Consider the following 25636-nt stretch of genomic DNA (forward strand, 5'->3'; position numbering starts at 1 on the left):
GTGTGTGTGTGTGTATATATATTATATAATGGTTAAAATTGCTATCTGCTCAATTAAGGACGTGTTTACGTATCCATAATCAAAATGAGAATGTGGAATTGAATTCCGATTGCGGAGTACTTCGGTGTTTACTAAACATAGAGGAATAAAAAAAAACAGTGGGGCCCACACAAATTTTGGAATTTAATTCCTTGTGTTGGTGGAATTGGATTCCCTAGATATAGGTGGTAATCCAATTCCTGATTGTTTGGGCAATCGGAATGACATTTTTGTTCATTTTATGTCCTCACTTACTTTTTTTTTATTTCCAAAACTATTATTTACAAACCCATTAAAGTATATAAAATATTTGATTTGGGACAAGGGCATTTTAGTAATCATACTAGTTTATTCCAATTCTGCTGAATTAGTAAACAGCTTTATAGAATTCTATTCTGATTTCAGAACATTTAAGTAAACAGCTTCAACAGGAATCCGATTCTGACTTCTCCTCATTCCAACTCCTCATCAATTCAATTCCTCATCAATTCAATTCCTTATATTTTCATTACCGTTACGTAAACGCACAATAAATGATAGAAACCGATGGTAGCAAAGAAAGAAAACAAAAAGCAGCAGCCAAATTTACAGTGAGTGAAAACATTAGAGAGGTTTTTTTTTTTTTTTTTTTTTTTTTGGGGTGGGGGGTGGGAAGGGGGGAGGAGAGAACAAGTGTCCGAAGTGTGTGGAATACAAAAAGATGCTTCCACCTTCATCACCTGATACCCTTGAGCAAACTTCGTGGCAGAAACACACTGCAAGTTAATACTGAGGAAAATTAGCAACACCTTAATCTTCATTCAGTTCAAATGGGCAGGTCCCTGGTTTTCTCCCCAAACGTTCCTCTGAGAATATCTCAAATACCCAGATCAATTTTACCGCCCAATCGACCTAACCACTCACTTTTACTGAACTCAAAGCAAAAATTGCAATATGGGTTTCAAAGATTTGGACTTTCAATTGCCAAACCGGCGAGAAGTCTCTGCACAAAGGCTGTGTTGTCTGAAATTCCGAACCAGGAGCTGTATGTGAAAGTTGGCGCCAATTCAACTGGACCAATTCCAATTGGTCAGCTCGTTGGAGTGGTAGAGAAGGCTGCTAAGACTGGCGCTGAGGTTTTCTCTTTAGCACTCTGCTTTTGTGATTCTTTGAATGTGCCAGCATTTTGTAAATTCTGTAATTTGAAGAAGAACCCAGATGGAATTTGCATTTGTTTCTTCTGGGGAATGCTTGAATTTTATTGTTTTTAATCCTGTTGGGTATGTTAATTTGATTTTGGAAGCATTGTTGCCTTTTGATAATGCCTTTGTTTGCTCTGAGAGTGTGTTAATTTACTTCGATAACGCCTTTTGCCCGTTAAATATATGTTTAGGGAATGAAAGTTGTTAAATTTCATCCTGATAGGAGTTAGCAACTGCACGTAGTTAAATTATTTCCACTAAAAAGCGGTATTAAAGGAGAAACGTTGCCGTTGTGATATATGATAGTATTGTTTTGTTGCTAGAAAGTATGTTGATTCACGCGTTATCTGTAGTACTTGCCGTTTTGTCCATTATTGAATCATCATGAACTTCTTATAGCTTATGGTATTTGCGTCTTTTTTTCAGGTTGTGATGGAGGCTGTTAATAAGCCTCGAAATATTACCTATAAAGGATTAACAGACTTAGTCACTGAGTAAGAACTAAATCGACATGCTTTCACTAGCAGCGTATGCTTTCATCCTTAATTGACTTGTAATGATAACACCTTAGAATATAGAGTAGAAGTTTAAGGTTGAACCTTTTACTTACAAGTAAGATTCACTAATCATGAAGGGAAATTCACTTATCAGGAATTTTCGTGTGATATGACAACAATTTGCAGGACAGATAAAAAGAGTGAAGCAGCAATTTTAGAAGTTGTGAGAAAGAACTTCAAAGATCACCTTATTCTTGGAGAGGAGGGTGGAATAACTGGAGATACATCATCTGATTATATGTGGTGCATTGATCCTTTAGGTTAGTATGTTCTAAGGTGCAGTATAGCTATGCTTGTGCATATTGGGGTTTTCAAGACTCTATCAAGTATGATATGGTTTCTGATATTGGTGTTTCGGAACATGATTTACTATAAATCAGTTACCAGGTTGTTGCAGCCTTCATAATTCTTGCTTCAATACTTTTGACCGTTACTTTTTCCGTAACTAATAGTAGCTGTAAACCTTATGTTTATATAGATAGCCAAAAGTTCATATGAGTGAAAGTGTAGAGTTGGACTTTCTAATGGCAAAAATAAAATTGGAAAGAGATTTTAGGGTGGTAGCTGGTTATGTCCAGATACCCGTTATTTAACTAATAGTAGCAGTAACTTGAAAATTCTTTAGTTTTGTCTTATCTAACATCTGATATCTTTGTAGACGGAACAACAAATTTTGCACATGGTTATCCGAGTTTTGCAGTTTCTGTGGGAGTTCTATTTCGAGGAAAACCTGCCGCTGCTGCCGTGGTACTGATCGCATATAGTAGATTTTATTTGACATGTTGCTTTTATGATTGCATAATGTGTTAAGATGTCTATTTTATTTTCTAGTACTCCCCCTTCACATATGGGCCTCACTATTAGAGTCAAAAGTGTTATTTTGCAAGGTTGCAATGCGATGATTTGAACTCAGGATCTCTTACTCTGTTACCATGACAAATGTTATTGATTTATCATTATTCTCAAAAGATGAAACTGTTTTGTGGACCAAGAATTATGTTATACTATAATGTCTATGATTGACATAGTGGGGAAATAACATGTTGGTTTTCTGTTATATTTTCAGGTAGAGTTCGTTGGGGGGCCTATGTGTTGGAATACTCGCATTTTTTCTGCTAGTGCTGGTATGAAAGTTCTGTCTACATAGTTGTCTCTGCTTTATTTGATTTTCTAAGTATACTGTGGAGATTCAATTGATGACCTGTGTTATGAACTTATGATAGGTGGGGGAGCATTTTGTAATGGCCAAAAAATTCACGTGAGCCAAACAGATGAGGTCAGTTATTGATTTTATTAGAAGGAAGAAAGTGTTGAAATTTGTAAGAGAGAATGATGAGCTATCTCATGTGTCAAGGCGTACTCTGTAAAGGTGAAACCATTTCATATTTCATTGAGGCTCATACTTTTCCATACTTCAGGTGGGACGATCACTTCTTGTTACTGGATTTGGTTATGAACATGATGATGCATGGATCACCAACATAGAGTTATTTAAAGAGTTTACCGACATCAGCAGGGTATATATTCACCTTTTTTTCAGTATCAAGCTCTTTTTATTTGAGCTTTAGGATTAATTAACTTCCTAGTTCTCTCTCTCTCTCTCTCTCTCTCTCTCTCTCTCTCTCTCTCTCTCTCTATGAGTTTAACTCTTTGTTCGCCTTGCTTTTATCCCCATATTGTAATGTTCAGGGTGTTAGAAGGCTCGGTGCAGCTGCAGTAGACATGTGCCATGTAGCTCTTGGGATTGTAGAAGCATACTGGGAATATCGACTAAAGCCATGGGATATGGCAGCTGGTGTTTTGGTATTGTGTTTTCTCACACATGCATCTGTCAGGGTTTACAGCATAATAATTTTAATTCACAAGCGGTCAAATGAATGCTTATGTGGAAGTATTCATTGTTATAGCACACTCAACAGAACACCTTCATGTTTTCATTTTGTTAAAACATAATAGTTGCCGTAGCATTTTCTTTTTTATCTCTTAATTTTAGTTTTATTGTTTTTCTAGCAATTTGGGCCGATTTAACTAGCATAATTCTACAGCAATTTGGTCCTATTTAACTAGCATAATATGTTCTCTATTTAATTGTCTGGTTGTACTTAATACTTGGAAAAAGTTGTGAATACTCAAAGTTTTCATCAGGAATCAAACACGTAACGAAATAATATGTCAATGAATAGTTTATTCATGATGAATATACAAATAGTAAACTTTCTGTCATTTACATATCCTTTACATTTTTATGGCAAGTATTTGGAAGGGTCGTGTAGGAGTAGGGCAATCTAAATCTCATGTGACAAGATGCTTAAACTGATGCATGAAGATTTAGTCCCCCTTTCCCTCAGCAGATATTTTGGTGACCAGATGTGTGATTTCAATTATTCATAGAATATGTAATGCAATTTTGAGCAGATAGTTGAAGAGGCCGGAGGAAAGGTTACGTGCATGGATGGTGGAAAATTTTCTGTATTTGATAGATCTGTCTTGGTATCCAATGGTGTGCTGCATGGCAAGGTTAGTCTTATCTTCCTCTTTATCCATAATCTGTTTACAAAACCTTATGTGTTGAGATCTAACCACGTTTATATAATGCATGATCTTAATTTTCATTGCCTTTCCGTTACTACCACTAATCTCATGAAGAGATAAGTTTTCCTTTCCCTTTTCCTTTTTTGTCCTCCAATTTTTGGGTTAGGGTAGGTCGGGGGGAGTGAGTAGAGCAGATGGTTACTGTAACTGTAACAAAGCTCTGACTAGTGCTTTATTTACCTTTGAAAGACGTCGTAGATTGTAATCGTATTAAATGCACTAGTGGTTTTAAAGAAATAATTCAAGAATTTATTTATTGTACAATGCAGCTTTTGGAGAGGATTGCACCTGCAACAGAGAAATTGAAGGGCAAAGGAATCGATTTCTCATTGTGGTACAAGCCGGAAGATTACACAACAGACGTTTGATGCACCTGTCAGTTCGTTTTTCTTTGTTTTTGCCAGTCGTGCTGAGAACTTACCTTCAACAGGAAGGTGGTCTCTCATTGTTTCATTAGGGACGTTCACTGTAAATTACATGTCAAGCGCAAATGATATATAGACAAGTAGCCGGAATGGGTTTTAATTGTTCTAATTCAGAAATAATCGTCGTTAATGATCATGGACCATCTTTGTCGTCGATCCTATGTGAAATCATTTTACTCGCTTTACTGAAGAAGTAAGAAAGAAAAATGTGAAGTTTGGGGAGTTGTTAAGAGTGTATCATTGTTTTATTATTCTGTTCCGATCATTTCTTACATATGCACTTCTCTCATTTCTGCTTTAATAAAAGGGCCCAGAACGTTATTTCTGTGCTCATCAGCGAAGTTGTTGAGTACTCTGCAAGGACGAATGACGAGGTCCTTGACGATCACAAGCCCTTTCTTCCATTTCCCACCTCGCTGCTCGATAAGTTGCTTAAGTTTTGATCATTTGGAGCTGACTTGGTAAGGATCTTTCACTATGGCTTCATAGTTATGTGGGAGCTGCTGCTGCTGCCGCCGCCTCACTTGCTGTGCTGCTGTCGTTTTCTCTACTTCCTTAACTTCTTTCTCTGCCGCGGCTTCCTGGTTGCTATCCACCGGGAGTTTGGCCTGATGATCAGCAGCTGTTCTCTCTACTGCTGTGGGTTTAGAGACAGTCGGCTTTGCTTCTGCTCCTTTCTCCGCTTCTACCGTATTGTTAGTCGGTTGCTCACTAGGCTGAGAGTCTGAGACTCTGAGTGTGAGGCCTCATCTTGTGACCAACTGGTCCCCATCTCCTCATGCAGTTCTTCAATTCAGTGATGTTTTTACTTTATATAGACAGCAAGACAGGGCTAAACTAGTCGTTTCTACGAGTGAGGACTGGAGTTGTTGCTTGAAACCCAAGAAGATCCCTTGCGAACCTTTTATTCTTTGGTTTCGGTCTCTCAGAATGTTGATATCAAGCATGATTAGCAAGGAATGGCTCGGAAACTTTGAAATTTTGACCATGTGGGAAAGCATTAGATTGGGAAGTACTTTCGGAAAAGCCTTTATTCCATGTGGTAAAATTTTTGTTTGTTTATCATGTATGTATTCCATTATGCAGGAAAAAACTTCATTCTCAAATCAGGTATCTGGCATCGCATTTGATATATTATTCTCGTTTATAACGTAATCATTGTTTTTGCAAGTGATCATGAGTGGGGGAACATAAAATATCACGATGAACAGGAACACACCACATTTACAACTTATCAAATATGACTTCTTCATCCTTGAAGGAATACACAAATCATTAGTAAAATCTTAACGGACAACTAACAAGTTACATTCTTTACAAAGGTCCTAGAAGCCCACAATCAACATGCGCCTCAGAGCCCAATTCATCGCAAACTGTCGAAGTTGATCGCCGTTCGACCTGTGAAGATTCTCTGAAGCATATTGATGAGTCGATATTTTACTATATATTTTACCTTATTCTTAGTATTAATTTATTTGTTATTTTGGTAGAATTTTGATACTTTGATTTATATTCTTAATGTAGGAGATTCGACTTCCTTTGGAGCAAAAAGTGATCAAACAGATGAATTTTGGAGTGATTCCAATTGGAGGATGTTCGTGTGCCTTTCAAGATGATTCCAGATTTTTCTACCAAGCCGTTTGACCGTGGTGATGAAATTAAGGCCCAGCGCGCAACTTTCCCAAATTGACGTTTCTAGACGTATTGGGTATTTTGGAGGTGCATATTTTGAGGAAGATTCATTCTGAGGATTTGTAGGGGACATCTTCAGCTTTCGAAAGAGACCTTTTGGGACCAAATCAAAGTTGATTTGGTCGGTCAAAAGTGTGATTTTTTGAGAAGTTGGAATTTTAGTTCAAATAGGAAACCTTTTATTTTTTGTTTTATTATTTTATTATGTTTCCTAGTTTTATTTTAAGACCTTTTAGGGTTTTATTTTGTAGTATATAAATAAGATATTTAGCCATTAGGGTTAAAAAAGGGGAAGGGAGGAGGAGACGCACAAACTTTTGACAATTCAAGTTTATGTTCTAGGTGTTTTCTATCCTTATTCTCAATAATATTTTGTTTTATGATTGTTCGTAGCTAATTTCTTTTGCTAAGGCGAGGCTTTGAACCTTAGCAAGAATATGTAATTTCTTTTCAATTTACTTATGATATTATGCATGCATGTTTTGAATTATTAATCACTGAAACTATCTAATTGTTTTGATGATTGGCCACCATTAGGATATTTAGAAAAGTAATTTGATGCAATTTTGGTCGAAATGTTCCCTGAAATTGGCGCTGGCTTCTTGTAATTAATAATTGTAATTTCACTTAGAATGAACCCCACTTCGAAGGCTCGTCTAGGGCCCCCAAATTCTCAAGGCCGGCCCTGATCACACATATAGTGTGACGCTAGCAAAGGACAAAGTAATACCGTTAGGATTTCACACGGTTCACTCGTATAAGGGTGATCACGTGCACCGCATGGGTAAACTTAAAAACACCATTCACTAATACACGTGACTAACTCCACATCGTTTAATTGTTCTAATCTAGGCCGTTCATTCCATTTGAATATAACCTTCATACATTCAAAGAAAGAACATTTGCTTCAATTTCGAGCTGCACTGTGATGTACTCCAACGCTTTGATCTTCATCACTCATCAGCAACATCCTTATGCTGCAACAAACTTGTCACTAAATTCTTGTTTAGTTAGTGACTCACAGTGGAACGAAAGGGTTGGGTAACTTGGGTTAATCACGCTAGCTAACTCGTGAACCCGAGTTCCAAATGTTGCAAATTGAGTTTGTTTAGTTCTACGAACTAAATAATAATGATTTGTCGTATATAAACAGTCAGTTTTGTTCAGCACCAAGAAGATGATAAACGTCCTTTGTTTGTCCTGATTAACGAATAATGTTACGCAGAAATTGGGAATTAATTGCAGCATCAGCACATCTAGCTATCTGTGAGTGTAGTTGATGCAAGACGGAAATAAGGGTATCGAGAAGAGAGGAATAGATAACTTGGGATTCGCTCAACCAAGGGCAACGGAGCTTGCTCACGTCGCTAATCATGGATTCGCTGACACGACCAAGCCAAATGCTTGATTTTAGAAGGAGAAATCACTCTCTTCAAATGCACAAGGCAAATACAATTTTAATTCATTCAAGTCTTCCATTGAAGACTTTCTACTACAATATTTATAAGGGTTTACAAATTAATTGACCTCAAGTTTCTATAACACCCTTACAACTTTCAAAATAACTTAACAAATTCCCAAATAATTAAAATACAAAACCTTTGTTATTCCAAAGCATATTAATGGTTTCAACTTGTTTTCTTCAAGGCCTGCTTCCTGCATCAGTAGTTCCGGTAACCTATATATGAGTCCGCTATATGTTTAAATTCCGCGAGCAGGGATTGGTTGTCTTGATGGAAATTCGGCCTTCTGAGTTCTGAGTGTTTTAGTTCCCCTTCCTCCAATTCTTGCTGAGTTGCTGGTGTGGTGCATCCATTGAAAATTTGGAGCTAAAACCGCGCATATATATACTTGGTGTACGTATACACATACATGTATTTCTGTAACTGGCTCTGAATATATAAGAAATAATTTATTCATGTGACTGTGAGATACAAATACATGCTACAATAGCAAATACTTCATCCTAGCTAGTATATGATCTCAAATAACCGTATATAAGGTAAGTTCTCATTATTAAATAGTCACATATATAAAACCCAACGAAGAAAATATTTCAATACGTGCGCGTATTGTATGTATAGAAAATACCATGTGAACTGCGGATTAATTTAAGCTAAGGTCGAAGTTACTTCTGTCACATTTGCTTGATGAATTTTCAAGCCCCCCTTCCATTTTTCACTCCAGACTTCATACAGACCAAAGTGAAGCATGTTATCGACACTAGCGGGCAGAACTTCAATTCTCAATGGCGGGCTGGTTTTGTCAGGAATTGTGAATCTGCCTACATTTGGATCCTGCACTACTTTAACTTTGGTCCATTTGTACTTGCCCCTTTTCCCTACCTTGGCCATCAAGAAAGCTTGTATGTCTCTCCAACCAAATGCACAAGGTGTCAGTTCCACGTCAAAGCTGATTTGGTACGTCTTCGTAGGTATTAAACTAACTGAGCCGGTTACTTCTAGCCAAGAAACCTGTTTCAGCTCCGCAGGGTCATTAGAGTCACCTTTGGATAGCCTGAAAAATGTATAGTATGTAGCCAATTATTCACATAGGAGAAGCCGAAACAAAAGGGCTTGGTGATATTAGAAGTGGGAACTCCCATATATAAATTGCATATTATTTTTTGTCATATGCCCGATGTGGAATCCTATTCTTCAACAATATTTAAACGTTAACGAGTGCAGAATAACGAACTGGAACTGTGTCTAAACATTACATTTACCAAACACAGACCTCAGAACGCGGGAGAAGCACACATAAGTGGAGTAGATGCGTAGTTCCCATACTTGTGAGAAATGATATTAGCATTTTCCTATTATCTGATGTATATAACCAATTACATTTAAGATTTTGTCGTAGTTCCAGATAATTTATTCCTTACTTCTTAGGTAATTTCCAGTAGTGTTCAACATTGCCCCATACAATGCTAAGTCCCCGTGGTTTGAGGATGTAACTATCACCCTGTAAACACGAAAATACAATTAATCTCTTTTTAACAGAAACGGATTAGATATATGCGAAAGATTGTTTTCCGATGTTAACAAGATTTAGCAATGAATTAAGAAATTTGTGAGGCCTTACCTGTTTTGTTATTTCATCTTCCTCTGCTTGGAAATGAGGCTTAGTACTCAGAGACATTTCGAAACCTAACTCGGTTTTCTGCTTCTTCTTCTTTCTTCTGCTGCTGCAGTTATGTTTTCTTCTTTTTTTCTGGCTCTATTTTTATTTTTGCCGATGTTTTGATGCTTAGAACCTCTAGTCTACCTCCTTTATATAAACCCTTGATCCATTGGGAAGAAGAGAATCTGATGCTTCCAGAAAACAAAACGAAAATGTGAAACCAAAACAAATTAATAATGAAATTGAATTATGTACAGAGAATCAAGTGATTGCTTTCGACTTGTTATAAGGTTTTTTTTGTCGAAGGGATTCCTTAGCTTTTTAAAAGAAGAATAAATATATGAGAGTTTTAACGAAAAGCTTGTGGTACTGTTCACTTTAACGAAAAACCATATTTTACATTAAAAAGTCAATCATGATACTATTTACTTTACCCTTTATTTTGTCCTTATCATTAAAACTCAAAGTTTTCAAGCTATTTTCATTAGTTTTCCTTAAATATATATATATATATATATATATGTATATGTATATGTATATGTATATATATGTATATGTATATGTATATGTAGTTGGATTGCTAGTAAACGGTATTGATTAAATGTTCCAACGTGTGATATGTTCTTAAAAGTTTGTCAACCTACTTTCTTCGGCTGCTATGTAAAATATGAATTTGTATTAGAATTAAGCCAAACTTTATAAATAAATAAAACAAATTTAACAATATCAATTGCTGGGCGAGAACAGAAGTACAACTAGCTAGACCACGAGCAAGTTTGTTTTGTAATACAAATGTTAAATGTGTCAAATTCTATATCCCAAGTTCTTTCTTGAATTGAAGAGTTAAAACGAAAACCTTTTCACCCTATAAATCCAAAGCACAAATAATTAAGTTAATAATTTCTAGGTTAAGTAGATGGATAGATTATGATCTAAGATTTCTACTACTAATATTTTTCAACGGACGAAACTAGCCACTTATAAAAGGTTTGGCTTTGCATGCATGCATGCATGCATACTACGTACCATGCAAGCTGGCTTTGCCAACCAAATCCATGCACACTGACAAGCGACATTTATGGAGCTTTTCTGGATCAACTTGATCTCAGTTTTCAATGGTGGCCGCCACTTCATCAAGAAGCTGGCATCCATTACAGGTACGAGAATCAATATTAAGAATATATATATTGTTTCTTAATTTTCATTGCCTTTTCGCTTTTCGGGAGGCTAATCATATATAAGTTTACCACCAAACACGTAATCGTGACAGAAGAGAAACTGTTAGATGCATGAATCCCCTACGGCTGCAGTTGCCCATTGGTTTCTTTTCCAAGGGTATATTATATATTTTGCAACTCATACTTTTGTGACGCAAAGCATTTCGATATATGGATCCCCTCGAATATCACTATCTAGGTGCCAAACGCATCCTGAGTTAATGGGATAGGACTATCACTAGATCCCAATTGTAAACTGGTAAACCAAAACAAGTTGACAAAATACACCTTTTCAATTTCGCATATCAACTAAAGTAACGGGAAAGTTCATGCATGCGTTAGTGACATTCCATAAAGGTCCATTTGGTCAAATTGGAATCCAATATGCAATTTGGGTTTCACTCTCTGTGGATGTATCTACACGCCCACCTAGAAGGGGATCATATTCCCTTATGATTTTTCTAAATTCGCAGAGTAAGATGTTAAATATTGACGTTTACAGAACCACAGCAGGTATGAAGGAAGAAAACGAGCAGTTTGTTTTTTAATTTTATTTTTTAGAGTTCTTTTTTAACACTTAACCTTACTAAAAATTCAAGTCTGCAAAACTGAGATATAAGTAAATTCATTTCTTACAACCTCAATGAATATTACAAAGGTTCCAATTAAAAAACATTTAATGTACACAAGTGTTGTCAAAGCAGCTACTAAAACATCTAATGTCTTCCAAAATCATCAAAAGTTCCTCAAATACATCCAAAACATGTCAACTTCTCAGCCAAGCTGATCTGAAAGGGAAGGGTAAAAGAGTGAGCTATAAATAAAGCCTAGTAAGGAACGATATCTGAAGCGCAATGATTCGAATGCACAATCAAAGGATTTGGATGCAAGAGCGGCAACACAATGAACACAAGAACTCAATGAATCAATAACAAGACAAATAGCTTATGTAATTCCTCACTGGTAAATCCAATGAGAACTTATTCCCAGGTGGTCACATGTGTCTTTATACCAACTGATCGTCACAGAGAAGGCACAAACACTATGATTCGGACGAACTGAATCAACATGTTCAGATGCTATTTGATGTTCGATTACAAACACTTTGAGCAATGAAACAAGGCAATGGTATCTGAATCAATCATCAAAACGAGGTTCAAATATCAGAGGCAACTGAACTGAATCCAAGGTCAATATCAATGTAGCTCAGAGATTTAGAAACATAGAAACAAAGCAAACAAAACCATCAACACTCAGATTCTTCCAGCTTCACTAAGCTTGAAACCATGAAATCAAACAGCTGAATTCCTAAGCTTCAACAAATCTCTCACAAACTCTAACCTCTTAGTTTTGGTTCTAAAATAAGCAAAATGGGCTAAGAGAAGCAAAAGCTGTCACTAAAAAGGAGATAGCTTTCTTTAGGCAGGTGGTAGAACTAGAAGGTTACTTTAGTTATGGTTTGCTTGTCAAGAGGTGGCAGCTTACTTCAAGTGAAGATTTGCTTTAAGTAAGGTGACAACTTAACCTTATAGATGGTGCTCAAATCTATCATTTGTCACCCAAATGTTTGACAAAATAGAGCCTCAAACGAGCTGGGCTGTTACAAAAATAGCAAAGTTCTGATCTTTTTAGACCTTGCATCCCAAACTGCAGAAGAACAAAGCTGTTCATGAAGCCTTGGTACTCAACTCAAATGAGGTTTGTTCAGACCCAAAAAAGGAACTCCCAAGTGTTCCCAAATTGGTATTTTTTCTAAATTAGATTCTATGGCCAGTATAATACAAGTCTATATGTTAATGTTACAACCTTACAAGCATTCAAAGTACAAAAATGCTAATTTCTACCAAAGAGTTATTAAGTACTTTGACATTCCTCACTTTTTTAGTACAAGGAAAACGCAGGGGAAGAGATACAATGCTTCCTGCATTTCTTTAATCAGTTCATCTTTTCCAATGCAGCTGATGCAGAAACCAAATCTCCGGGTGTTGCTGGTTTGTGCATCTGCAGCCATAAACAAATATCTGGTGTAAAGTGGCAGGAAGATTTCAGTTTCCTAAAAAGCAAGGACTTCATGGAACGTAAATATTGGAAGCTAATCATAACTGTTCCAGATTAACTATGTACTGACAGATGATAAAGAAACAATAATACACGAAACCGAAACCAACAGACAACACACATGGCCATAGAGTAATGTAACAAAGATTCATGAACCACCATATTGTGGACAACAAACTTACAGATTTTGCTACGGAAAGCCAGTGAAAACAACGCAAGAATGCATCATCCTGTGAAGGAAGGCTGTCGTGATTCCAATATGAGATGCTTTTGTATTTCGCATTCATCTCCCAACAGTTTGAGCTCCCATCTGAACTATCGGAAGCTTTTCTCTTGCCAAGACTCTTCTTCCCTAGAACAAATCCTGCAAAGAAAATATTACCAAAGAGGGTAAGTTTACAATTTAAAACAAGTTAGCTTATTTGACTAACTCAGACCCAAAGTTAGAGTCTTTACTTGCCACCATAAAAGTCCCAACTCTAAACATCAATACAGAAGCACCGAGGTCTAAATAAGCCGAAAAATGATGGAAGAAATCGAGGTCATAGCAACCACAACTCATACACGACAATAAAAAGGTACTGAATTTACTGACTGAACTACATTGAAATACCAGAATACCCATCTGGAATCGGAATCGAGGCTCCTTGCAACTTCCTTCCTCTGAAATAAGCTTCCTGCGTCCTTAAACCCTCCGATTCGATTCCTTCAGCCCCAAGAAAAAACCCATTACTCAATTATGCCGTGTAAATTGTATGTAAGTAAAAGAGGGAAGATTCTTTACCAGTTGATTTGGGTTTGAAGTATTGGGAAACGGAGGAAGGGCCATTGAATTTGATGGAGCAGGGGAGGAGGTGCACCTGACCACTCAAGTCCACCACTCTTTCTTCTTCCCCCTGTGACTCTCCGTTTCCATTTCTTCTCAGAACTATGCTGCCTTGGGTGCCCTGCTCCATTCGATTTACCCCCAATTTGTTCAGATAAAAACCCTAATTTCTGTATCAGTGTTTGAGTCTCACTCTAGTTTTGCTTTCTTCATAATTTGGCCACATATGGGCCACCTTTCCCGCGCTTTTTCAATCTTGGGTTACCATTTGGTCCGAAGTGATTATATTTAGGCCCAGTGCAACCCCATATCTTAGGCTTTTATACAGAGAGGTTTAATAAAACATTTTCGGTACTGTTCATTTTTAATAAAAAAACCACATTTATACCTTTCTCTGGTACTATTCACTATACTTTTAAAAAGGGCTTTTCATTAAAAGGTAAGTTTTTTTGGATTTTTTGTTAGTTTTCCTTTTTATATATGTAAGTCTTTTTTTTTTTTTTTTTTTTTTAACAAACGATATTATTTATACTAAGAAAATGGGGGAGTAGACTAAGTCTTACAATGGGCTAGCAAATAATTTGGTTTAAATTCGTCTTTGGCGAGAATCGAACCTAAGATCTCTCACTTACTAGTGAAGAGAATACTACTAGACCGTAGTACTAAGCGACATATAATGTAGGGATATTAAGTCATTTTTTTTAAAAGTAGAAATTCTTCTTTTTTATATTTTATTTTGTTATGTAAGCAATAATGGAACGGAGGGAGAATTTAACATAAGACTTTAAATACGGAGATAAATGCTCTTGAGTCTTGACTTGAGCTAAACCCTAATAATTTTTATTCAAGTGATATTCTAATTTAATCCTAGCTCCATCTTAACTCTGCAAAGCTAAGATTAATGCTATAAACATTGGATTATAATTATGCGTGATGCTATAAACTCAACTTAGTGGGTTCAATAAAACAGGTTTATCAAAGAAACTTAACCCATTGAGAGAGGCGTCCTTGAGTTTGTTCACTATCAATATATTCATTAAATTATCACGTAATCAACCACGCGTCCATCTTTTTAAGGGTAATTATTGTCAAACCAACTCCTTCAATTAACAAAGATGTTGATAAATTTTTCACGAAATGACCAAAATAATTTACGATAAACAAACTAGGAGACCACTTCTGTCAATTTGCATTGTCAAGCACCAAAGTGAAGAGTTGTGCCAGACTATTTTGGCTAAAAGGCCTTTATATTAGCACATCAAAAGAAAATGTTCCCATTTGTATCACAATGAACTGCAAGCATAGATATTGGTGATCGAAAAGAAAAAAAAAACTCGTTTACAACATCAAAATCTGAGTACATGGTCAAAAATTTCCAAAACTTCTTAGTGCAAATCCATTAGATTATATTCCTCCTCCACGGTGTGGATCCCTGAAATGCCTCCCGGAGTCCCTACTGCTATTTGCCATCCAAAGAAACATTCACCAATACTTTAGAAATACGTACTCCTCGTATTGTGACAATCATGAGATCCTTCTCGATAGGTTCCTTAACCCAGAGCCAACGCATTTAAGTATAACAGTCCCTGTGGATGGGTCGGGCTTAATAACAAATTTAACACCGAGAAAGTCCTTGATGTTTCTGAGTGTTTCTATGCCATAAGGAGAGAGCTTTCCAACACGAACCTTTGAAACATCCTGTGGACATAGTGCACAGAGAAGAAACAACAAGCCCTACAAGCCAAAAGGACAGCAAACTATCAGGGATCGACAGAATTCAAAAGGGAGCATAAAGGGAACCTGCAATCGAATACTGTATGCATTTCTTATAAGGGCCATAAGGCGCACCCTATTTGTTTTAAGAATGCCTTTTAGTACTTTTACCACTGTCATGGAACAAGCTGGAAATAAATCAAAGCGGGAAAGAAGAGTACGACTATCGGAAAAAGCCATCATACTTGCATCATTTGATTTTAGGACTACCTTTAAATCAACATTAAATTGTATTTTGGGGATACTATATGAATCAACATCACAAAATCCATCTATAAACAAGATTTTCCTTTTCCTGCTTTACAGAAAAGAATTCCATGTCAAATTGTGAACAAAAGCAACTTGATTAAAGATCAGAGACAGAGAGGATGAACATCATGATAATCGGTACAGACCCATACACATGTATTGACAGAAAATGTCTTCAATGTAAATTTGATTAAATTTGTACGATATGGCTGAATATTAATGAGCATGCACTAACAATCTAAGATCAATAAAAATGTGAAAGCAAACTCAGCCGGTATGGAAGAAGTACAATACATCAAATCACAAACCTGATGTGTTGAATCTACCACTCCACCCTGCTCAATCTCCCCAAGCAGAACATTAGCCATTTGCACACCAACATCCTCTGGAGGCATAAGATCTTTCTTCTCCTCATCTTCAAGTTCAACTGTTTCTTCCCCTCGAGAGTAAGAAATTGCTGTATCAGCTGAGATACAGCAACCAGAAGTTGTTTCCGCAACCAGTGAAATTCCATAACCAGGTGAACTGCCATAAGATCATTATTGTCTACATGAGCCTAAGTGTTGCTAACACTTAAATATAACCAAACCTCAAAACAAAATAAAGAAATACTTCAAACTTCTAAAATGTATCTTCTATAAAAAAAATATAATGATATTTTGTAAAAAATGAGAACATACAGTCCAGCTTGTGCGCCACTTCTATGGTCAGTAAATATGTGAACATCTGGGAGTAAGAGATTAAAGATTCCACGCGCGGCATACACCATGGTATTTTCAAACTGCGTGGACACTCTTGTTGAGAACGTAACCCCTCTAATCCTCTTAACCATCCCCTCATCAGTCCAGTTTACCTGCCTGTAGAGCAAAACACATAAACAATAACAAATCCAAAACCCGAAAAACTGGTGAAAAACATATATAGTATCTCATAAGTCTCAGAAACTCACAGTTAGACTTTGAACAACCGGGATTGACAAAAACACTTCACCGCCACCTTGAGGAGCAGATCCACGACTCTGTATTTTAAGGTCTAGCCCTTCTGAGGGAACTCCAAAGTGTTTTAACATGGGTAAGGTAGTGGACCGGAACGTATCAACTGATGGGTCCTTGGGATCATTTGTAATTCCTAAAAAAAAATTATGAGACTCACAAAAAATGGCAGAACCTTCTTAAAGCTCAAATTGACACCCACAAAAGATTTATTGTGCTCTATCTACTAGTATGGTCAGGGGAACCCTTTTTCGGTTACTGATTGGGGTCAGGTCATTTGTTCATAAGTAGAAAGGTAAATAGTCAATATACAAAACAGAATAGAAAGAATTTAAAATTATCAGAACTGAGCTTTTCTGTTCCCATATTGGTCTGTGACTCAATATTAAAACAGTACCAAAAACCTCAAGGAATTGTCTTGAAAAATTAGATTACTGGCAGTATCAGGAGATCATTCATAAAAGAAAAACAAGACGTTAGAGCATGAAAATGTTCTAAAATTCATGCTCCTTACTTGGACCAAAACCAGAACCTTGATTGGGGCATTAATTCAACAACACCAATAAAAAAGCTGCACACAAAAGTAAACAAAAACACGGAGAAGATTCGCAACAACGAAAGCGGTTACCTTTAAGCGTAATGGTAAGCGGTTTTTTGGCAAAGAGACCAAGCACAATCAATGGCTCCAAGAAATACCCAATCGCCCGACTGAGCCCGCAGTCGTGCACCAAATTCCTCCCACCCATCACTATCCCCGGCTTGAACTTCAATTTCGTACCTGCCCACAAACCCAAACACAAATTCTCAAAAACCCTAAAACCCTAAACCCCGAAACAAAATTGGAACTTCAACTTTTCGCTAAATTCGAAAAAAAACAAGTGCCTTGTGATTGGAATCAGCTAGTAAGAGTACCAGTCTCGTTGATTTCGACGACGCAGTCATCGGAGACCTTCTCGAGGAGGCGGAGGAAGGAGACCTCGTGGGGGCGGAGGCCGGGCCATGTCTCCTCTGCGCGAATGTCCTCGATAAGAACCGGTGTGGACGCAAGCGCCGCCAGTACGAGCCGCTGTCTTAGGTTTTGGCTTCCGGTTAGCTTCTTGTAGCTTGTTTTCCCCATTTTTGCTTCTCTCTCTGGTCTCTCTGTTTCTCTGCTCTCTGCTTTTGGTGGCGGGGGTGGGGCTTTGCTATCAATTTCTCGTCCTTCTGATTTTTCTCGTTTATACTTATATTGAGGGGTAATATAGGAATATTATGCTGTTCAAGTACAAACAAGGGTAATATAGGAATATTATGCTGTTCAGACTGAACAGCAAACATTAGATTTTCAAATTATAAGTTAAAAAAAATATTATTAGATAGTAATTTTCATGACTTTAATTATTTTATTTTAATTTTTTATTATTTCACACAATAATCTACCATAATATAATATTATCGTTCACAGAAATGCTCTCCTAATGTCCCAAATCCTTTTTCCTAGATTAATCAACTTATTTAATTCATGTTACACTAAAACATAATAATTCTACAAAATAATTAAATTAATAAAAAATTCTTGCATAAAACATTCCATCTCCTTCCCTCTACCGTCTCTCCTCTAGATCCCCTTTCTGTCTTCATCTCTCCCTTGATCGTTCACTCCCCTTCTCAAATACTACAGCTATCCTCGGAGGAACCCAAACAACGGTATTTAGAGACATGAAAAGCAGAAACAAATCTATAAATACAACACTCAGAGAGAGTGACAGATACTTGTGAGTCTCTGTCCTGCTTTTCATAAAACAATACTACAACTTACATAAAAATTTCATAACGCTACGAGAATATTGTCAACATACTTCCTACAAACAAAAACTTTTTTTGTTCTTGTTTCCTTTTGATGGGAGGGCAAAATTTTTCAACCCTCTGAATCGTCGAAATGGTTCGGGCTGTCAAGTTCACCCATACTTGCAGAAGCAAAAGACTCGGAAGAATCTACACTTGAAAGGGAAGAGACAGAATCATCTGAATCCAACACGATGTGATCGTGAAGAGCAATGTTATCTTCATCAATTTCGGACTCTGCTCCTATAAGTAGTTTGCTTATCGCTGACTTTGCAGTTTCCACAAACCACTCGTCCTCAGGTAGTGCACTAATAAAACAGAAGAATTTTAGTTTCGGGTTGTGTTAGGAGGATAAAAAGGGGAAAATATATACGCCCACATGCACACAACTGACCTTTGAACTTCTATGCCTCTAGCAGCAAAAGCCCGGATAGCACGAGCAATTATGGCTGACGCGATCTGGTGCACATGCCTGGATGGGTAACCCGCAAAACGTGCAATTTCAACAGTGAAGTGCATATCGAGAATTAACTGCAATAACAAAGTTGATTATCGGCTAACTGTGAAGCTAAATTGCGAATATACAATAACTTCAAGATAGAAAGATAAATAATCGAAGTTCACCCCACAATTTTAGATTAGTAGCGGGGTGTAACCAGGAAAACTCTAAAATGGACAGTATGGAAGGATATAAGTACCTGCTGCAACCCAGGCGGCTGAAGAGGACCTGTATCATCCTCGAACACACCCCAAAACTCTTGTTCATCGGACAACCACATTACAACTGTCTCTGTTAACCTAGCAAGCAAAATTTTCTGTATTTTCTCTTTTCCAAGTAACACATCTCCAGCCACCGTTGCTAACTGCTGTAGCTTTGCGAATAATGCCTGCAACAATAGGACAATCTCATTACTTGTACCAAAAATGGCACAATAAAGAAATATTTGGATATATAAAAACAATCATATTAAAATAAAAGTAAATAATATGATTACATAGAAACCGTGTATATGGAAAGCATAATAGAGGAAGAAACGAGACCTGAAATGGAAGCGATGGCAAAGGGGCTGAGTCCAAGTACAAATCATCACCATTCTCATTTAAATATATTTGGGCATCCAATCGTGTCTGTCCTTCTCTTGAATAAATGAAGCTCAAGACATATTGCCGACAAAAATGGTCTCTTAGCTTGTCAAATGAATGCTGAAGATGGCGCCTCCAATCCTTTAACTCTGTAGAAGTGCTTGGAATAGGTGTGACATTTTCAGCAAGTCCACTTTTTGGTTCCCCACTTTCACTCTGCAGCTTCCAGAGGGTCATTACGGCATTTGGCAGTAGTTCATCCAAGATGGTAAATGCAACTCCCAAAACGGCAAGCTGTTCTGAATCTGTTTCAGCTCTAAAAGATACAAACTCCTTCAGCTCTGTGAGATTGTCATCATCAGATGGTCCTGGTAGGGCTTTAATTAAAGCATCCATGTATTTATCAAAAAGTTGTCCAATCCTACTCAGTATGTTTCCACCAAAATGAAAAACGGTCAAAGGGGTCAACTGTTCCAATATATCCTGCGAAATTTTTTACCAATATTATGAACTGATAGTTGAGTCATTACTTGCAAATTAGTAATGCATCGATGAATTTGGTATTACTAGTGAACAATACCAATTCAAATGCATATGCACAGACAGACAAAGGAAAGTATACTGCAGAAACAAATTGCATCCTTATAAAAATTCTGTTTACACGCACAAATCAGATGTGCCCACATGCAAGTACAAACAAAAAAGTAGAAGGTACCTGCATACTTAATTACAAAGGAAGTGAGTGTATGATTGTAAAATTTTATTTACTTCAATACTTTATCGCACATCCAAATTCATGAAAGTCCGGCTGAGGGCAAGCAAACCTTTCCCGAAAATAAAAATAATTTGAAGAATTCCAAAATTTTCATCCTCAGAGTAGTTCAGATGAAGGCTTTGTTAAATCACCTAAATATAAAATTAAGCATTCTATAGCATTTCCCTAAATCATAAGAATCTTTTTTTTTTCCATGCGTCATTAGGTCTGAAATTTTTCCACCATCTTAATTCTTCATGTTCAATCCTCAACATAAAACCTAACAAGACCAGCATAAGTTAATATAATGCTTGTATCAGTACAAAGACATGGAAATAAAAATTATATGAAGAAAGATAAGTATGGGACTAACTTACTTCAACAATGCACATAAATCTTATCCCACTATCAGCAAGCAAGCTATGTGATGACGTTGTGAATGCAGACAGCAGAGGTGCAAAGCGAGGTGACAATGACATGCACTCATCAGTTTCTATCAAGTCAAGGACACCTTTTCTTGCTCGTCTAAAGTTCAACTCTAAAACTTCTTCAATAAAAGGCCGCAACAGCACCAAAATCAATTTTGACAGTTTCAGGCCTTGTCGTTCCAGCATCAAGGAGTAGTTCAGACTAGCCTGAACACAAATGCTAGCTCCACGTAAAGCAGACACTGTATCAGAAGATGCATTCTCTTTCACCAACCGTACAAAGTATTCGATTTCCCACTCTGCCCATTGGACTACTCTGTTTGTATAAACAGGATTATCACCAAATATTAAACCAGACTTCGTCGTTGCCAGTGAGATTGTAGAAAAAACAAGCTTAGACAATGTTGCTGGATATGTCCTTGGACAGACAGAAGAAGAAGGAAAGAGAGCTTCAATGCTCTTCTCAAGACGGGACCCATAAAACTTCAGCAGTAACTGGTGTGCCAAAGGCCCTTTTCCAAGCTTGATTAGCCCACTTAAGGCCTTCTTCAACTCAACAAAATTAATAAAAGGTTGTCCAGTAATCTCAACTAGCTGATCTTCAAGCAGTGCTTTTCTTTTCAAGAAAACGGATCTGTATGAGGATCCTTCAGTCGTTGAAGTATCTCCCGAGCTTTTCAGCTCTGGAGAGTTTCTCTCTTCAGCATCTAAAGCCTCTAATGCTTCTTCTACTTTATGTTCAGCTAAGAGAACATCAACTTTCTCCAAAAAAATCTTGTGATGGTCCGTTTCAATTGGCAATGGATCTTGAAGTTCTTGATTATCAGGGTTTGGCTGGACTTCACTACTAGACCGATTCCACTCTTCCAATTGATGGCATACACCAGTCATCAAATCCTGCACAAGAATCCCTTGAGTTGAAATATGCTTTCGGAGCTCAACCAACTCATGCTCCATTTCTACAGCCTCCTCAGATATCCTGCAATTAGCAGTAAGATTAGATCATGCATGCATGGATAAGCAGGATTAATGAACTTATTGAAATTAACTGAAAATCAAAACAGTTTACACCTACTAAGAAAGCAAAACAGCTTTGGGCCATTTTGGGATCATGTTTCAGGGTTCTGGATGGCAAGCCCAAATAGACCTCAAAAGATGTTGTTTTTGATATAGAGATACAGAGAATTTAGAGATAATCAACGAGCCATAGGAGAGATATCAAAGAAGCATAGTTTTGAGAAATGAAAATATAGAGGTTAATAACTTAATATGAATTGTCCATGCCCTTCTGGGGTTCCAAAACAGTGTGTCTCCAAGAAAATTGAGGTGGGAGACTTGATCAGTCCTGTAAAACCCTTCAGGGCTATGTTGGAGAAGCTCTCACACACGGCGTGTGATTATCGGAAGGGAAAAAGGTTGAGATGCATGTTAACTTTTTTTTCAGTTAATAAGCCACACACATGCAAACGCAGACATTGAGACAAATTTCCAGTTAAATTAAACTAGGCTAGCATCCCCCAGCTGAAGAATCAAGCAAAATGGAATAATGGTCAAAAATTGCTCAAAACACAATCTTACCATTATGAGAGAACTTTTTCAATGCCATATGTGTAATAGTTTTCTAGGTTTCAAGTTATAAATCTAACAGTTGAGCTTTCACATCCCCTTCATGACAACCATTACTTCAAGTTGCCAATCTTGTTGGACTAGTTACATAATAATAGAATCATATCAAACTAAGTAGTTTTGCTTCACATAAAAAGTTTTTCTTATATGTAGTTAATATATTTCTATTACTGCTTTAGTGTTTATGAAATCCTCATCATGTCACCTATAAAAAATTTAATACTGGTAAATCTCTCCACATAAGATAAGAGGCCCTTGATGTGATTTGAACCATATATGATCCCGAAATTTTGGAACTTTTTATTTTGTTATAAGATATCCTAAAAATCTGTAACTAGAGTACACTCTTGTATATAGGATCACTGAGCAATGTTCTTGTCGAGTATAATACAAAGAAATATTTATGTGGCAGACTATATTCCTTAAAGCTTTTTCCTATACTCTCTTCCACTGTGCCCCCAAGCTCAAAATAGTAGATCATAAGCATGAACTATTTCAAACTTGTGAACTTCTTGCATGGACAACTTTGTACAGATCTTCCTTTTCCAGTAAAATACTAATCGTAAATACATACTTATATTGCTTTATTGTTTCAACAAAATACAACTGATTCAGTGTTATTGACTTACCTTAAAAAAGCCAAATACTTTGTTCGCATATTCCCACATAAGTTCTCCACTGCATCTTTTAAATCTAACAGCTCACAGCATAGCTTTCTAATTCCCTGCATAAACAACATATACGTATAGGTGATGGGAATGTCATTATTGTCCTTAACACACACACACACACACACACACATACAATTATGACAACAAACTGCTCACTGAAAGAATACAACAGAAGCATCATCAACAAAGCTTATATGAATCTCTACAGTAATGCAATACTTGCAGCTGCTAACCTGAGACAGCAACTCACTGTCCTGATGGTGGCAAAGTCCATAGATCTTTACCGCAAACAAGCTTACAGAAAACAGAATGCATTACTGCGTGTTCCGAAGAAGAGCATAAATTCATCATTTATATCTACATACGATTCGCTTGTAATGAGCATTGTGACTCTCACATCATACATACCACGCAGATGGACAATGCCACTATACTATTACACTTTTTCATAACAGTATATATTCTAAACAAATTGCAGTGAGCCATTCCTATTGCAAGATATTAATACTACCGTAACCAAACTCTAATTGTTAACCACCTTAAACTAAAAAGCCTTAAGGACTCGTAAACTTAAGGCCTACGAGAATGCATTCGGAAAGCAAACACTAAGTACAAATGCACCAACCGATAACAGAAAATCAGCTGGAGTAATCTTTTCAGTAAACTTAGTCATTTTTCTATGCAATTGATAACAATTAGAAGAAAGATGAGCCCTTTCGGTGCTGGATGGTAAAGGAGCAATCCTGAAGTTTCGCTCTTTTACAGCATTAAATAGACAACCCAGATGGAAAATCCAACTGGTCCCTCAAATTGTACTTAAGAAAGTGAAAAGCCAGATAAAAAAGTAACAGATTCAGCTAATAATGTGTGAAAAATCATAATTACATTCAAAATTGATTAATTTGAAACGGACAACTCTCAAACAACTCAGAGAGATAGAAAATGGGGTTCAAATAAATTGATTGACAAAAAAAAAAAAAAAAAAAAAAACCAAAACAAAGGGTGCGAAATCAAATGTTGAAACTTGCATAGAAACAGAGGTGGGAGGGCAAAAAGAGCATTTATTTGTTCATATCGAACAATTTGACATCAGTTGAAGAGGGAAGAAGAAGAAGAACCTTTTCAGTGTGGGATTGGTAAAGAGAGTCGACTTTGGACTGGGAAGTGATGCTCTCGATCGATGGGAAGTCGTCTTCTTCTTCGCTGCTCTCCATTTTCTACTGATCTCTGCTTTTGCCTTTTGCCTTCGCTCTCTACGGAGACGGAGTGGCTTCAGCCTCCGTAATACTGCGACTGTGTTCCTGGAAATAGTAAAACCTTGCCACCCCAACCGTCTCAACATTTTTCTTCTTCTTGCTGACTTCAATGAAAAGGTTGCGTGTGTTTTCAAAAACAAAAAATGAAAGGGTTACGTGTGTGAAAACCCCAATAAAGTCTCGGTTTAGTATTCCACGTAGTTGTGATATCTATACATTTCATTTTATTTCTCACATACTTTTTAAATTTTCGGCCGTTAGATCGAATGAATTGAAAAAGATCAATAGATAGAAATTATCAAGAAATGTGTGAGAAGTAAAATGGTGTGTGTGGATACTGGATAGTACATCTCTTCCACATATTTGGTGGCATATTAGCTTAAAAATGATGTTTGAAATTGGGATTTGAAATAGATAAAAGTAGTGGTTGAGTTTGCCCACTATCAAATATTTTGGTATCTTGTAAAAAATATCCATTAAGCAATAACGTAGCCAGAAATTATTTGGTTGATGGGCTAAGCTAAAATTATTATTACGAAATCAAGTTTTTAATCTTTCGTTGCTTATATAAAGCTATATAAGGAACTATTAGTGGGAAGAGTCTTGCTCTCATAAGTTTCTCGTTTTGAGGACTTGTGAGGACAAATGCATTATTAGTCACAAAATTATATTAGTTTATATCCAAGGGCTAAAAATATTTGGCAACATAATAAAGCAAAACAAGAAACTAAGTTTTCTAATGATTCGAGGATTTTAAGTTGGTTTTGCTTGATTAAGTTGTCAAATATTTTAAGCCATTGGATCTAAAATGATATAATCTTGTGGTTAATATGTATTTGGTCCTCACATGTCCTCAAAATGAGGACCTTAAGAAAGCAAGATTGTAGTGGGAAAGGGATTCTCTTCGGATCCCTTCTACGAAGTCCACCAAGGCTACAAATCTGGACATTTGAAATTTGATCAAACGGCTACAAACAGGGCTCACTTTAAAAATTATAATAACTTTAACAGTTAGATCAAATTTCAAAGATCCGAATTTGTGACCTTGGTGGACTTGGTGGACTTGGTGAAAGGGATCCGGAGAGGATCCCTTTCCCTATTAGTGGTTATTTAGGGAACTTTAACGAAAAGTTTCCGGTACTGTTCACTTTAACGAAAATCCATATTTTTACACTAAAAAATAAATCATGATACTATTCACTTTACCCTTTATTGTATTCTTATTGTTAAAACCCAAAGTTTTCAAACCATTTTCATTAGTTTTCTTTTT

At 36.7% G+C, this 25636-nt stretch overlaps 5 protein-coding genes across 10 annotated transcripts; 1 reads left to right on the plus strand and 4 right to left on the minus strand.

Annotated features, from left to right (window-relative positions):
• The first annotated feature begins 725 nt into the window (after positions 1 to 725).
• On the plus strand, positions 726 to 5029 carry LOC103965092 (phosphatase IMPL1, chloroplastic). Its single transcript, XM_009378112.3, has 10 exons — positions 726 to 1154; positions 1647 to 1714; positions 1904 to 2037; positions 2436 to 2524; positions 2844 to 2901; positions 3001 to 3053; positions 3196 to 3294; positions 3467 to 3580; positions 4193 to 4294; positions 4639 to 5029. The coding sequence occupies exons 1-10, from the start codon at positions 849 to 851 to the stop codon at positions 4735 to 4737; spliced, it is 1122 nt and encodes a 373-aa protein (XP_009376387.1). The 5' UTR covers positions 726 to 848; the 3' UTR covers positions 4738 to 5029.
• Positions 5030 to 7984: 2955 nt separating this feature from the next.
• On the minus strand, positions 7985 to 9740 carry LOC103965094 (protein PHLOEM PROTEIN 2-LIKE A9). Of its 2 annotated transcripts, XM_048574163.1 has the most exons (4): positions 9571 to 9740; positions 9371 to 9450; positions 8578 to 9003; positions 7985 to 8378 (listed from the first exon to the last, which is right to left on the minus strand). In XM_048574163.1, the coding sequence occupies exons 1-3, from the start codon at positions 9625 to 9627 to the stop codon at positions 8598 to 8600; spliced, it is 543 nt and encodes a 180-aa protein (XP_048430120.1). In that variant the 5' UTR covers positions 9628 to 9740; the 3' UTR covers positions 7985 to 8378; positions 8578 to 8597. The 2 variants fall into 2 exon arrangements, with proteins under 2 accessions (XP_048430120.1, XP_009376388.1); XM_009378113.3 differs by lacking the exon at positions 7985 to 8378 and having other exon boundaries at positions 8475 to 9003.
• A 1695-nt stretch (positions 9741 to 11435) lies between these two features.
• On the minus strand, positions 11436 to 13916 carry LOC103945142 (ribonuclease H2 subunit C). 3 transcript variants are annotated; one of them, XR_007254291.1, is made up of 5 exons: positions 13669 to 13908; positions 13498 to 13590; positions 13067 to 13248; positions 12704 to 12827; positions 11436 to 11614 (listed from the first exon to the last, which is right to left on the minus strand). XR_007254291.1 is itself a non-coding variant. In XM_009355666.3 (4 exons), the coding sequence occupies exons 1-4, from the start codon at positions 13838 to 13840 to the stop codon at positions 12767 to 12769; spliced, it is 528 nt and encodes a 175-aa protein (XP_009353941.1). In that variant the 5' UTR covers positions 13841 to 13916; the 3' UTR covers positions 12526 to 12766. The 3 variants fall into 3 exon arrangements, 2 of the variants coding, with proteins under 2 accessions (XP_009353941.1, XP_009353944.1); XM_009355666.3 differs by lacking the exon at positions 11436 to 11614 and having other exon boundaries at positions 12526 to 12847; positions 13669 to 13916; XM_009355669.3 differs by lacking the exon at positions 11436 to 11614 and having other exon boundaries at positions 12526 to 12827.
• Positions 13917 to 14938: 1022 nt separating this feature from the next.
• Positions 14939 to 17933, minus strand: LOC103945141 (probable RNA 3'-terminal phosphate cyclase-like protein). Its single transcript, XM_048573720.1, has 6 exons — positions 17637 to 17933; positions 17353 to 17502; positions 16682 to 16860; positions 16413 to 16585; positions 16041 to 16257; positions 14939 to 15444 (listed from the first exon to the last, which is right to left on the minus strand). The coding sequence occupies exons 1-6, from the start codon at positions 17839 to 17841 to the stop codon at positions 15235 to 15237; spliced, it is 1134 nt and encodes a 377-aa protein (XP_048429677.1). The 5' UTR covers positions 17842 to 17933; the 3' UTR covers positions 14939 to 15234.
• A 495-nt stretch (positions 17934 to 18428) lies between these two features.
• On the minus strand, positions 18429 to 24480 carry LOC103945139 (exocyst complex component EXO84C). Of its 3 annotated transcripts, none has more exons than XM_048573718.1 (8): positions 24229 to 24480; positions 23344 to 23404; positions 23069 to 23163; positions 20763 to 21792; positions 19590 to 20114; positions 19247 to 19435; positions 18943 to 19079; positions 18429 to 18856 (listed from the first exon to the last, which is right to left on the minus strand). In XM_048573718.1, the coding sequence occupies exons 1-8, from the start codon at positions 24450 to 24452 to the stop codon at positions 18622 to 18624; spliced, it is 2496 nt and encodes an 831-aa protein (XP_048429675.1). In that variant the 5' UTR covers positions 24453 to 24480; the 3' UTR covers positions 18429 to 18621. The 3 variants fall into 3 exon arrangements, with proteins under 3 accessions (XP_048429675.1, XP_048429676.1, XP_009353938.2); XM_048573719.1 differs by having other exon boundaries at positions 23344 to 23427; positions 24229 to 24335; XM_009355663.3 differs by lacking the exon at positions 23344 to 23404 and having other exon boundaries at positions 24229 to 24420.
• Positions 24481 to 25636: the final 1156 nt, after the last annotated feature.

Source organism: the organism of the source record quoted next, unplaced genomic scaffold (assembly GCF_019419815.1).
Source record: "Pyrus x bretschneideri cultivar Hongxiangsu unplaced genomic scaffold, Pyrus_bretschneideri_v1 Contig7, whole genome shotgun sequence".
Taxonomy (NCBI): Eukaryota; Viridiplantae; Streptophyta; class Magnoliopsida; order Rosales; family Rosaceae; genus Pyrus; species Pyrus x bretschneideri.